Raw genomic sequence first — 13,226 nt, 5'->3', positions numbered from 1 at the left:
ACCTAGCGTGCGGAGGACCAACAAGGTACAGCATCATCGGGCGCCTTATGGGATACAGGACAGAATGCATTAATGTTCAGTGAGCGGCACGTCACATTTTCAACTGTTTACTGAAATTGCTGCCTGGATCCAGTGTCGCATAGACCTAACTGTACTACAAATGTGGTGAAAGAATTATGAATATCCTATAAGAAACAAATTCTGTGACTTTATAATTACCATCTGTCAAAGAAATGTAGTGCAAATGTCTTAACAGAGATGGTGACAGCTCCTAGTGTTTCGCTGTAGGTGTTGTACATAAACGGTCCTTCTGACTTTAAATAGATTGCTTAGTTTTGCTATACATTTGATTTGGTTTTAAATCCGTAGTATTGGATTATTGGTTGTATATTAGCTCGTATGAGTGAATTAGTCAACAGAGGGCGCTATTTGCATTTAAACTACATACGCTCACTTACTGTACTAGTAAGTGCAGTTTGTTTGCTATTGTGAGGTACGATATTTTTTCCCATTTTGCAATTGTGGATTTCCATTTGCTGGTTTAGACAGTTTTATACTCCAACATAACGGATTGAGAAAATGCATCTTAGTAACGAAATTAGAGGTCATTTGACATTCTAAAATCTCAAGCTACTTGGTTGAATCACTTAATTGTTTTTATTATACGATTAGGCATTAGGTATCATAATAATACTTCCAGGATGGCTTTTAACGGTCTTTAGTACACTTTTCCTGGAGACACTCAGATATTTAAATAAACTAATAATGTATTTTTCAAGCGTTCCTTTGAATTCGGCAATTCGTTAAGAATACTTTCATTTGAATGTAAACTTACTGGAATAAGCCAAGACCCACTCTAACCCTCTACTGATTAACGCTTAGAAAATGTAAGAACGTATTTATAACATATTGCGAAAAATACTATGACATTATTTACATGATCGTTCCTTATATAATTGAAACTACAATTTTATGAGTGATTCTGTCCTGGAGTTAATGTAAATATTACACTGTTAGTACCCTGGTACAAATACAGGTGTGATGGAGCTATGTTATATCATAGGATGTTCAGAGAGCGAAGAAGGCCTCCATCATCTTCCTGGTCTTCCGGGAGGAGTAGGAGCCGGCGAGTATGGCCACATGAGCGCTCTGGTCTGGCTCCCAGTGTGCACCCTCCCTGTGAGGCCCATCTGAATGCCATGGAACGACTGAACACCCAACAGGAGACCCAACGTCCTCCAGTGCCGAACACCACGATGGACAGACCTCATGTGCGGATGACAGGATAATTATGAGCTTTACGTTCCTTTCATGAGTGAATCTCCCAGTCTTCAAATCTCGCCTTACGGCTTTCTCAGTCTCGCAGGCTTTCTTGCTCCCTCCACTCTGCTCTCCTCACTTTGATCCATCTGTTAATTTCCTGATTTTCTTGACTCAACCATCTCCTACTTGATGTATTCCGCATTTCTGCATCGCTAATCACTGCGCTTGTCATAAGTATTTGTTTTCGTTTATTACTTCCTTATTGTTTTGTTATTAAATGGTGTTATTTGGGGGTTTTGAGATGCGCTGCATTAATCTCATGTTTTATTAAATGTTAGTCATTGCGGTGTCCTATAGTATCTGCCACCTTCTCCCTGTTGTTTTTTTTTTTTAGCACCATCCTCACTGGCTGAGTTGGCGCACCGGGATAACATGCCTGCTGCTCCTGGCATTGGGGCTGCTTCTAGCGGGGCTGCTGCTTCCCGAGTTAGCCATTGCACTGCCCTGCGTCCTGCTCTCCATCGCCTCCTGGTGGCTGGACGACCCGCTGCGGGCAGCCGTCAGGAGCGCGGCACGGCACCTTCGCGGGGGATCCCAGCGGCCGACTTCCCGTCAGCGCACTTGCAGAGACGAGTAGCACGCAGTTGCGAGATCGAATGGAGCGTTTTAAAAACAGGAAATAAAGGCTTTTCCCATCCGTAAATAGCAGACCCTTGAAAATAACATGCCTGTTTGAAAATGTCCTTGAATGGAGCTACGTTAGGAACAATCATGAAGCTACCTCTGTGCGGAGTGCCAGGGTCATTCGTGTGTACCGGGATGCGAGTTTAAACTTGCAGAGCCATAAAAAGTCTGCCGAGTCAGCGGCTGGCCCAAATGGGCCTGCAGGTGCTGTCTGGGCCGACTCCCCCAGTCACGGAAGGCCTCTGCCTTCTTCCTTCAGCATTCAGGCTGTTTTGTCAGCACTCGTTAGCCACCCTGATGGAGCAGAATGATGTCTTTGGTCTTGGCAAATGCTTGCAGCCTCGGCCATGGTACACCACGTGTCTTTATGGACAAAGGTGCATTACTGCATGGGTACAAAACATTTAAAGTGATGTCTACGGTTGCAACACATTTTATTCCCATTTGCAACACATTTTATTCCCATTTGTATTGATTGCATTTTCTATGCACTGTGGATAACGATGACGATCGACAAGAAACCACATTAATTGCAGTTCGTTCCATTTATTGAATTTCAAAGAGTCTGAAACTAACTTATACAAATCTCTAAACTGCTTTTAGTAACACTTTTGTTTCCCAGTATGAGTAAATAAATTATAAAGAAAACCAAAACAGTCAAACGACAGAAATTAGAAAGATTACAAAAGGAGAGGGTGGTATAACAAGGCAACGTTCTTAATTGACTCGTGGCGTGTGCAAAGGTGTGATTTCCTACAGTTCACAGTGGGAATATTAAATCGGAGAGCAGGTTACTTTTCAGATTAAGGCAGCCATACTTTTAAGAGCGTCTGGTTACGGTGAAACGAATATGTGGCTGGACCGGATTCAGCTAGGAGGAGCTACAGATGTGGACTGCAGCGAGAATGGGCAAGGAAGTGTCACTAAACCTTCAAGGTCCTGCAAGATGTCAGCCTGACCCGTGTCCTGCTTTGCCGCCAAACTCGCTGCCTCGTCGCTGCGGACGGAGGCGTGCAGGGCCCACGGTGTTGTCAACCATTAATAAGAATCCACTTACAGCAGCGCTATCAGGATCCAAAGTTCACAGGAGTGCTGACATCACGCAGACGACCCGCGGGTGTGTCACTCTCACGGCTTTAGTCCACAGCGACTGAAGCTAATGGGACGGCTCTCCTTCGGGGCGGCTGAGCCTGAATCAGCAATGGGAATGGCCTACATGCCCCGCCTGTACATTCGGGCCGTTTGCGGTTCTGTAACCGCGAGGCGTTCCTGCGTGTTCTCTCGCGCACCGTAACGTCACCTCACCGGCGCGAAGGGAGCGCCGGCCCTTCTGACTCGCAACGTCGCTCTGCCGAAATACGGCCTTCTGCTGTGCCTCTGCGGCACAAAAATGTGGGCGGAGGTCAAGGTGGAGGATGGTGTGCGAACACCTCTAACCTCTAGTGCAGCTGGGTGGGTCTGAGCAGCCTGATCTGGCTCGACAGGTCCCATCGCGAGCGAGCGCCTCAATCCGCTGGCAGGCCTTTCGGTCGAACCCACAACTGCCCTGCGTGAGTCACAGTCTTGGCAGACTGCCAGAAATGCACTCATACTGATTCCACCACCCTGGGACCGCCCTGCTCAGCGTCAGGACTCCCCCCGCCCGGCCCGCTGACCGGGCTGGAGGACGTCAAAATAAGTCGGGGTTTTAATGTCACTTCGACATCAATCTTTTGTTGCTAATTGTTCTTGTTTGAAAGATGGGATGCTTTTCACGCTCTGATGTCTGCCGATTGCAGATTTCAGCTGGTTTTAAATGGCATCACATGAGCTGAGCAACATCTCATGGCAGTAGCAGAAAACAACAACAACAAACAATATTAATATTAAAAATACCATCCGACGAGCTGAATGAGACGCTAACTGCTCATGGCAAAATTTATGTACATGTATATAAGAAAGTGGGTGTCTTGGGGGGGGGTGCTGGACTCCCCCTGCAGGCAGAGGGAAGAATTACTGGGGTGTTGCAAGGGTGGGTCTTGGGGGGCATCGGAGAAGAGGCGGCAGCTGGGGCTGATGCCAGCCGCTCACCTTTTCTTGGGAGCTTGGGTAGTGCGGGGTGGGGTGACAGGGCGCCCTGAATTCACCCCCCCGTACTGGTACTTGGCCTTCTTCTCTGATGGCTTCAAGATCTAAGGCAGAGAGGAAGACACAGTAAACATGTGTATGCACACGCAGACAAACCTGCATTTAATGTGGGGGGGTGAAGCTCCCCACCTGGAAGGAGCACATGAGGGACTCGTCTACGCTCATCATGCCGCCGGCATTGTCGAACTCGCCGCAGTAGTTGGGGGCGGAGAAGAGAGTCACCAGCTGCCGCTTGGCGAAGAATTCATAACCGTCCTCCACCACCTGCCAGAGGGGGGGGTGGGGGGGAAACCAAGCACGGTGCAACTGCATCAGCTACATTTACATCACTGCTCGCGAAGGGCGCCCACTGGAGGACATTTTGTGTAGCCCCACACGTCCTGACCCGAGCCCAGCGTGGAATCTAGCGGTCAGGTTACTCGCGTCCCCGACAGACATGCCCCACTCCCAGAACATGCCATGTTACCTGGTGCGCCCGGCAGATGAGGTCTAGGTCGTGTCGGTTCAGGAACTTGCTGACCACGTCGGCCCCGAAGGTGAAGGAGACGCCACGGTCGTTCTCGCCCCAGCCCTGCACGTCCTTGTCGGGGTCCGACCACAGCAGGTCACAGAGCAGCCCTGAAAGAGAGCGAAGATGGGCGTGGTGACACTGCGTGACCCTCCCCAGCACGCAGGTCGAGGTCCACATGATGAACACGCGCCCTCACCGGTGTCTGGGACATCGGTGGGCCTCATGATCCTGCGGATCTGCTCCATGGACTGCAGGTCAGGAGAAAGACCTTGAGAAAGGAGAGACGAAACAGACAAAAGGACAGCGGTAAATGGGGGGAATTTGTGCAGTCTGGTCCTTACTGGGGGGAGACCGACAGAGAGCTGCAGGGCCTCAGCCCACCCTGCTAAAAACACACTTAGTGTACAGTGGGATTAACTCGGCGAGACAGCTGAAGGTGTGTATGCAGACTGCAGTAGATTGTTCCGGATGGCTACGCGACTCTGTCTGAATGCACCGTAAACCCCCGTAACTCTCATTTACACAGAGGTCGCATCTCCCGCTTTCCCCACGGCCGATTCGCTCACCTCCGTGGCAACAGAAGATCTTCTCGTCGATGATGGCGGCGATGGGCAGGCAGTTGAAGCAGTCGGTGAACGTCTTCCACAGCTTGATGTTGAACCTCCGCTTGCCTGCAGGGGTAAGGAGGAGAGACACGGCTGAAACATGAGCCGGTTAGATCGATGGCCATCGACATATGGACCCCGGCGTTTCCGCGGCGCCTTACACTCGTCGTAGAAGCCGTAGATGCGGTTGATGGATGCGCACTCGTGGTTCCCCCGCAGCAGGAAGAAGTTCTCGGGGTACTTGATCTTGTAGGCCAGCAGCAGGCAGATGGTCTCCAGCGACTGCTTGCCTCTGTCCACGTAGTCGCCCAGGAACAGGTAGTTGGCCTCCGGCGGGAAGCCGCCGTACTCAAAGAGCCGCAGCAGGTCGGTGTACTGGCCGTGGATGTCGCCTGGGTGGAGAGTGGAAGGGTCCAGAATGGCTTAGTCTTTCTGCTGGTTGGTTCAGCCATTTTGAGCTGAACGTCCTGGTTGGTCCTGCTGTCCTTTACATGTATTTAGCAGATGCTTATGGCCAAAGAGATACAAGTGAGGAGAGCGGCGGCGATGCGATTCCTGCTCGAGGGCTTGACGGTGATATGATTCCTCCACTGGTCACAACTCACAACCTTCTGGCACAGAGCCCTAACCCACGAGCTGCATCTGCCCCCCCCCCGCCAAATCAAAGAATGAGGATGAAGAATGGTAGGAGAGAGGAAAGAGAAACAGGAGATGGAGATGAAGGGATGAAAAGCAAAGGGACTGAGCGAGAGAGATAGAGAGATATGGCAAAGCAGATGCTGTGAAGGTGACACCCTTCAGAGGTTATTAAGCGCAGCCCCGAGGTCTCGCTCCCTCGCTAGATGACACGCTTTATTTGCTCTCTCCCCACTTATCTTTGCTTCCGCAGTGGAACAAGGACACCGGGGTCGCAGGGAGAAATACGATGCAGGCGACCAGGGTGCGCAGGAGACCGAGTCCTGCCAAGGACACCGAGCGGCCCACGGAAAGCCAAGCCGGTACCATGATAACAGGGCCGGTACCCAGGGGACACGGGGACAGGGCAGAGAGAAACCAGGTTAATGAGGTTCCTCACGCCATCACTCTAAACGTGACACAGACGGGCGTGTGGCCCCGCAGAGGCGAGAACACGGCAGGAAGGTCCACGGACCCATAAGGGCTGTTTAACGTTACCGGATCTCAGTTACGTTTACTTTTTGTTTATTTAGAAGACGCTTTTAACCAAAGCGATGTACAATTCAGAAAGCCGGGTCAGACAGTCCCTGCAGCACTTGGGGCTTAAGGGCCTCGCTCAGGGGCCCGACTGTGACATCACTCAGCCGAGCCTGGGATTCTCAGGCAGGACACCCTTACCTGCCAAGCGAAACACCACCCCCACATCTCCGAGAGATAAAAGGCTTGAGACCGGGGGGGGGGGGGGGGCGGGGGGGAGCTAAAGCCACTGGGCCCTTAGTAAAAGCGACCACCTTCTACTGGACCTGAAACAAAACCACACCTCCCCAACACGGGGGCTCACCTACTCAGCTGGCCACCTCCACCCCCCAGGACGCCGACACTCTCCATCAGCTGAGATGCCATTTATATCTTCCTGCTCTACTTGCTGAACTACTTTGAAGCAACGTCTCTAAGGGGAGTGGGAGGGGAAAAAGGAACGAGGGGGACGGAGAGTGACGGGAATTACAGGCGTGAGGTCTGAGGAGCGGGATCAGACAGAGGAAGCGAGGCAGGTGAGGTCTGAGCGGGATCAGACAGAGGAAGCGAGGCAGGTGAGGTCTGAGGAGCAGGATCAGACAGAGGAAGCGAGGCAGGCGAGGCCTGAGGAGCGGGATCAGACAGAGGAAGCGAGGCAGGCGAGGTCTGAGGAGCAGGATCAGACAGAGGAAGCGAGGCAGGCGAGGTCTGAGGAGCAGGATCAGACAGAGGAAGCGAGGCAGGCGAGGCCTGAGGAGCTGGATCAGACAGAGGAAGCGAGGCAGGCGAGGAACCGGGGTGAATAACTGTTTGCCTCTCCTCCGTGACCTACTATCCCCCCATCCGTGAATGTTTTGCCTGCCTCCCCACTGCCACCATACCCATCACACACCCATCTCGCCAGCACGAGCCTGCTCTCCAGTCACATTCTGCCAGCCCCATAACCGTCAGCATCCATCTGGCCAGTAGGGGGTGCTGCCAGCAGTGTGTTTTATTCAACATGATGTGCTGCTGTAGTTACATAAGTCTGCTGGCTGCCCTGTTCTCTATTCTGCTCGTCCCCAAACTCCCGGTTTGGCTGCCGTTTTCATTCTCCGCGACGGATCCTACTGCTCGGCCCCGTGTGAAATAATACCACCTGCTTACCTCCGTGGAAGTACTGCTATAGCACGGAATCGGAGGGGGGAGTCAGTCTAGCTGATGGCCAACTGATCCATATGCGCTACCTGCCCCCAAAGCCGTAATCTATCAATTACTCGTGGCCTCCCTCTGCGCTGTCGCACTTAAGCTCACCGAGCTACCCAGAATAACAGGCGTCCAGAAAATAAACAGAGGCTAATGATTAGCAGGAGAGCTGTGGCAGTATCAGGTACAGAAGGGGGCGTTGCAGAGGGGGCGGGTCTGGGGGGGGCGACACACTGGTAAGCATTTTGGGCTAGCGGGGGGGCGGCTAAAAATACACCACACTGCCACTGCCTGCTCTGAGACAAATGCCGTCCTTGGCCTTGGCTCAGTTTTGCGCTCTCGTCGTGACCTGGGCTTTTTTTTGGGGGGGGGATACCCAGTGAGTTCATGGATGTGCAGGCATGTTAAATGACTGCGTTCTGTGGGGTTATGCGTCGTGTGAGTCGAGGCTCTGCTGTCCGGCTAGGGATTATTCGCGCCCCCCCCCCAAAACACCACCAATGTCAAAGAAAATGCCTGTTCACACGTGCATGCATGCAGCGGTGCATTGTGGGTCAGCATTCTGCCCTTGCAGTGTTTGACGCTGCATTGCTGGGCTAAGAGATGGAGCTTTAGCATGTAAGGGATGGACAGTCCGAGCTCTCTAGATACAGTAAGGCCCGTAAACGACGTTGGGAGTGACCCAGAGTGGGGGGGGGGGGCTAAATGACAAGAGGGGGTGTTCCCACAGGGCACCATGTGCATTGGTGTGTGGCTGAACCCTTCTCTTTCATATAAGCCATCTCTAACCTCGTATTTCAACAGGGAACATTCAGCACGTATAAAGGGATGTGATACTAGACATTAAACAATAAACATAACAACAATCATAAATATTCCAAGTGTGCATTTGCAGCTGGCAGTAAAGTGGCAGGTAGCGCAAGAAAGAATAAATATGTGCATTAAATTAAGCCCATACATTTCTCAGCTCCTGCGTAAATCCAGTGTGTGAGCTGGGCTTATTCTCAGGGGGACTGTATGGTCCTTCTTTCTGGTTACCTGTGCGTGACCCTGAGCAAACACACCCACGCCTTCCGAAGGGACGACACCCAGCGGCTGGCCGTCGGCGTGAGAGGGACTGAATACGAGGAAGACCTTGGAGGGAGGAAGGAGAGAGGAGCCGGCAGACTTACCGCAGATCTTCAGCGGGGCCTCCAGCTCCAGCAGGATGGGCTGGCTGAGGAAGATCTCCCTGGATTTGACGCAGAGCCCCCGCACCTCTGCCTCTGTCATCTGCACGATCTTGCCAGGACGGCATCCTCGCACTGCAGGAGCAGAAGCAGACCGCTGCTGCTCACTCCGTCACCATCGACATCCTCACCCACACGCACCACCCTCACCGCGCACGCCGACCGCGGAGCGGGCACCAACGTGGGCATCGGCCACAGAATTATCGTGGTTAATTCAGTCACACTTTGTTTTTGTTTTTTTTGCAGTAATGTTCACTGCTGTGTTTTCAATCTTGTCCTTTCTCCACGTTTAACTGGCGACATCCCTGGGCAGGGAGTCACTGCTGCACCCCTCTGGCAGGCAGCAAAAATACAACACGCTAAGGGCTCAGCAGACTCCAGTTCCAGCTCGGCCCCCGCCCCCCGCCCCCCCAGACAGCTCTCAGTATCAGCCTTTCTGCTCATGTCAGGCGCTGCTGCCGTTCAACAGTAACATGTTATGTTGTGTTGCATCATCGCCTCGCCAAGGCTGCCGATGTTTGCACTACCCTGAGAGTATTTTTGGGAGAAAATGTCCACACCACCCTCGGTGTTGGTGTGGGGAGGGGGGTGTAAGAAAAGACAGATAAGAGCTGGACAAACAAGGAAAAACAGGAAAAGAAATAGAAGGGAAAAAAAACAACAACAGACATCTACCTCTTATCTCCCTCTGTGACACCATTAACTAAACAAGAGTAATTTCATTATAAGTTCAAAATTTCTATTCATACAACAAACCCTGGGTTTGATACGTTTCATACAACAAACCCTTCATGTGCTGCATTTGGACTGAGAGGAAGAGACACCCTCTGTGAGTAAAGTAATGGTGTGTGGGGGTGTGATCTCCAGTCCAAAGGAGGCACGCTTGTACAGGGGGTCACTGTTACGACAAGCCTAGCCTCTTATGAACCAACAGCCTTCGAAGGGGCTTCCAAATCGGCCAGTTTTAAACACAAGCTGCAGGAAAACTGTGTTGACAAGAAGCCCACAAGCAAACGTCCCTCTGTCCGGGTCAGTGGTGAACCGGAACGAGGACAGACCGGGGTGATCACTCCAGCTGTGGCTCACGTCCACCTTGCCCGGACCCAACACCGTTTTTAGGCCACGATATTTTTAAGGCACTCTGCTTGAAGCACTCTGCCTTCCCACCGCCAGCACCCACATCCAGGCGAGGCACTCTCACGGCACGCCAGCAGCCAGCGCACCCCCGCCTCCTCCTGCTGACTCAAGCGTGGCAAAACTGCGCACATATGCTCGCCCGAGGGACGATGGAAGGCGTCGGTGCCTGAGCCGTGAGTCTGGCCGAAGGCTGTCGCTGATGCAGCTCCGCGTTCTCTCACGTCGCCACACGCGCCGCGTGCCCTTGGAGGGGGCTGCTGCTCGTGGGACTAATTGGCAGTTAACACTAGGATGACTCCAGGGAGAATCAAGACCTAGATTTTCAGCGTTACCTCCTAAGCATCCTTTAATGTGTGCTTTTTCACCACAAGAAGTGATCTAAAAATGGTGCATTAAAATGTGACTTGAGTGTTATTCCACACCCACTTTTCTTAGCCCTGGCAGCAATGAATACAAGAGACGGCATTTGCTCACACAACTGCTAATCAATCGTGTTTAACTGTCAAGCTCCACCCACACCAGCAGTGCACCATCTGTTTGCACAAGCATGCGGACATGGCCACGGGCTCCTACTCGCCTGACGTGCAGAGTCGTGCAGGAGACGGCACAGGAGAGGCACGAGTAGGCAGTCTGCCCTGTCAGAGCTGCGGTCTGCCAGCTTCCCACTGGGATTCCACTGCCCTCCAGCTATGCCCGTGGGTGCAGGGCCTGCCGCTGTGCCCATTTGCCTCATGGAAAGTGCACAGCTACAATCGGTTACCGTACTGGGGGAGCCCTGAAACCGACTCGATGTTCAGCCAACAGCAGACCAGGGGAGCTGAGAAGAGGCAAGTGACACAAGAGCCAGACGTGCCACGTCCAGAAAATCTGTGTTGCCACGATGCCAAAGTTCTTTATGCTGAAGGAGTGTTGCAATATTTTTACCAAGACAGAGGAAGAATTAAGAAACAGCAACCAACTCCCCAGTTTAAAAAAAACCAAACATATTTATTGCCAGGTATTTCTCAAACACAGCTCACCTGAAATTACTCGACCATGTTCTCAAAGGCAAGTCCAGTCAAATACTGCAGTCTACATCAGAACGAACTTCTCTCCCCAGTTCAGTGTGCTTCTCTCCACAGCACTCTGCACACACCCAGGCTCAGTACGTGCCGGATTTTCATGCACAGCACCTCTCTATAAAAGCCCTTTTTAGATATACTCACAGCGCAACCTTAGTGACAAACGACCCACTCAGAAAGTAGGATTTTATCCAAACTGGTCCAACCCGATTGCAGCGTGTGAGACCAATGTAACCAGGAGCTTGGGGGTAGGGGGGTGTGTCAGCATGTGACCACACAACTAGCCAGTTTACTTACCCAATGACTAACCCCCTTGGTATCTAATCACCTTCAGTTTAACAGGTGTAATCCAGATTGGAGCCTTGACAGAAATGGCATTTCATTGACTAATTCTTAATACGAAGCTCCCCGCCCATTGTAGCAGCAGTACATAAATACATTTATTTACATTTTTCGTCATCAGAAGCAGTTTCCAGTCTCCTGGGATACTGGCACTTGTTATACCAGTGTTGTAGTAAAGATGGGCGGCACAGGCTCGGCCACAGGGTATTTTTACCCCCCACACCCGAGAATGGAGGAATTTGCGGCCAAAAAGCGATCGATCCACCGCCCCCCCCAAAAACCCCTACAGCAAAAACGGGGTTTCCGCTCCGGGTTGCACACGGACACCGAGGGCAACGTAGCAGCCGAGCTGATCCAGGGAAAGGCGGCAGGCAGCAGGCAGCTTAAGCTGCGGTCCGAAGCACCTGAAACGCCATGGCGGCGGGGAGGCGACGGACAAAGCGGGGGGCACACGGGGACCCCCACCCAGCCTCACACAGGACGCTACGCCACAGTCCGCGCTAAATACGGGTGCAAGGCGTGTCGAAGCCCACGGACCCGGAGCTGCGTAGCCCGGCGGCGTTAGCGGCTCCCCGGCGAGCCCCGCTGTTTATAAACACCAGCGCGGCGGCTTCGCCTCCGGTCCGAAACGCGGCGACGGCGGCGCGTACGGGCGAGCGGCCGCCCCTTTAGCTTGCAGCGTTCCCTTCTTCCTCCCCCTTTCCCCCCCACAGTCTGTCCCAAGCGAAGGCGGCCTGCTCTTACCTTCCAAGAGCCGAGAGATGAGGCTGTCAACGTTCAGCTCGCCTTCCGCCATCTTCTGAACTGTAATCTGAAGGGGAATCGCCCTCGCTTCTCGCGCTTTCCGCCAGAGGGCGCGCTTGGGCTCACAGGCGCGCAATCACGAGGCAGTTCAATAATGAAAACGGTGGTAATGATAATAATACTACTATAATAATACTAGCTTTTAATGAACGGTGGCATAATTAAAAACGCAACAGCGATGTAGTAATAATTGATAAAAGCAGATATTTATAAACTGCTAATTACAAATAAACACCGTCACCTTTACAGGCCACCTTTCGAAAGGGTGTTACCTGAAATGTTTGAGCTGGAGAAACATTGAAAACACCGCCCGTTTCACTAGTTAACAGCATGTGGATGCCTGTATCTGGGGTTTCATTTGTTTTCTTGATCGTATTAATTCTGGACAAACCTTTCCAACAGCCTGTGCAGTGTCTGGTGGTGGATAAAGACGACATGTCAAATTTGGGAACATGCATTAAAGATATAATGACATTTCCCTATTTCCCTGTTTGCTAATGCCATCAAAGCGTAATGCTGCATTTTTTATTTAGTCTGTGTAACATAATTGCCGCACATGAGCACGTTGTGTATGCAACGTATCGGTGGTGAGCACCACCCTCGTTAATTTGGTAGTGCGTGTGGGCATTGGCGTTTAGCACTGATTTTGGGTTGAGTTTCGAAGCGCCAGACTGAAACACTGACAGGCAGCCTGCACAGCACATCTCCCACATGCAGACACCTGACACTCGCATATGGACCCTACAGCCGTTGCTAACACCAGCCTGCCTCCCGTTCGTTCTATATTTAGGCTTCGCCTTACTTTCGCTTTCTGCTCAGCTCACCAAGCCATAGTTACTCGCCGCTATTCACCGTGCAACGAACTGGAGAGTCTGGTACTATTAAAAATTCAAGAAGTGGCTCTAATGGATTAGGCTGCTTTAAACACCCTTACGCATCTGCAAACCGTCTCTGCGCATATGACACGTTCAACACATGAAGCATCTTCTCAGCTGTGTGTATGCACCGATCAGTCTGTCTCTCTAAAAGCCCAGGGGAGGGCGAAGACTCATCCCGCTTGAATGCCTAAATATCTGATTATGACACA

General features: G+C 51.8%; 1 protein-coding gene and 1 long non-coding RNA gene across 3 annotated transcripts; one reads left to right on the top strand and one right to left on the bottom strand.

The window, feature by feature from the left end:
- Positions 1-43: 43 nt before the first annotated feature.
- LOC140578302 (uncharacterized) lies at positions 44-1,966 on the top strand. Of its 2 annotated transcripts, none has more exons than XR_011982392.1 (3): positions 44-165; positions 1,064-1,271; positions 1,658-1,966. It is a non-coding gene; the product is annotated as an uncharacterized lncRNA (long non-coding RNA). The 2 variants fall into 2 exon arrangements; XR_011982391.1 differs by lacking the exon at positions 44-165 and adding an exon at positions 743-887.
- A 511-nt stretch (positions 1,967-2,477) lies between these two features.
- ppp1cb (protein phosphatase 1, catalytic subunit, beta isozyme) lies at positions 2,478-12,201 on the bottom strand. The gene is made up of 8 exons (XM_023808484.2): positions 12,080-12,201; positions 8,739-8,870; positions 5,352-5,582; positions 5,152-5,256; positions 4,782-4,853; positions 4,541-4,692; positions 4,204-4,338; positions 2,478-4,118 (listed from the first exon to the last, which is right to left on the bottom strand). The coding sequence occupies exons 1-8, from the start codon at positions 12,129-12,131 to the stop codon at positions 4,014-4,016; spliced, it is 984 nt and encodes a 327-aa protein (XP_023664252.1). The 5' UTR covers positions 12,132-12,201; the 3' UTR covers positions 2,478-4,013.
- Between the last annotated feature and the right edge of the window lie 1,025 nt (positions 12,202-13,226).

The sequence above is a fragment of the Paramormyrops kingsleyae genome, chromosome 14 (assembly GCF_048594095.1).
Source record: "Paramormyrops kingsleyae isolate MSU_618 chromosome 14, PKINGS_0.4, whole genome shotgun sequence".
Taxonomy (NCBI): domain Eukaryota; kingdom Metazoa; phylum Chordata; class Actinopteri; order Osteoglossiformes; family Mormyridae; genus Paramormyrops; species Paramormyrops kingsleyae.
The sequence above is the reverse complement of the archived record's forward strand: the minus strand, read 5'-3'. Positions and strand labels throughout refer to the sequence as shown.

Bases quoted from the DNA above. Each gene is read 5' to 3' on its own strand.
- ppp1cb (XM_023808484.2), bottom strand. From the start codon at position 12,131: ATGGCGGAAGGCGAGCTGAACGTTGACAGCCTCATCTCTCGGCTCTTG. The intron at 4,854-5,151 runs GTGAGCGAATCG...TCCTTTCTCAAG, and splicing joins GATCTTCTGTTGCCACGGAG to GTCTTTCTCCTGACCTGCAG. The intron at 4,119-4,203 runs GTGGGGAGCTTC...TCTCTGCCTTAG, and splicing joins CCCTCATGTGCTCCTTCCAG to ATCTTGAAGCCATCAGAGAA.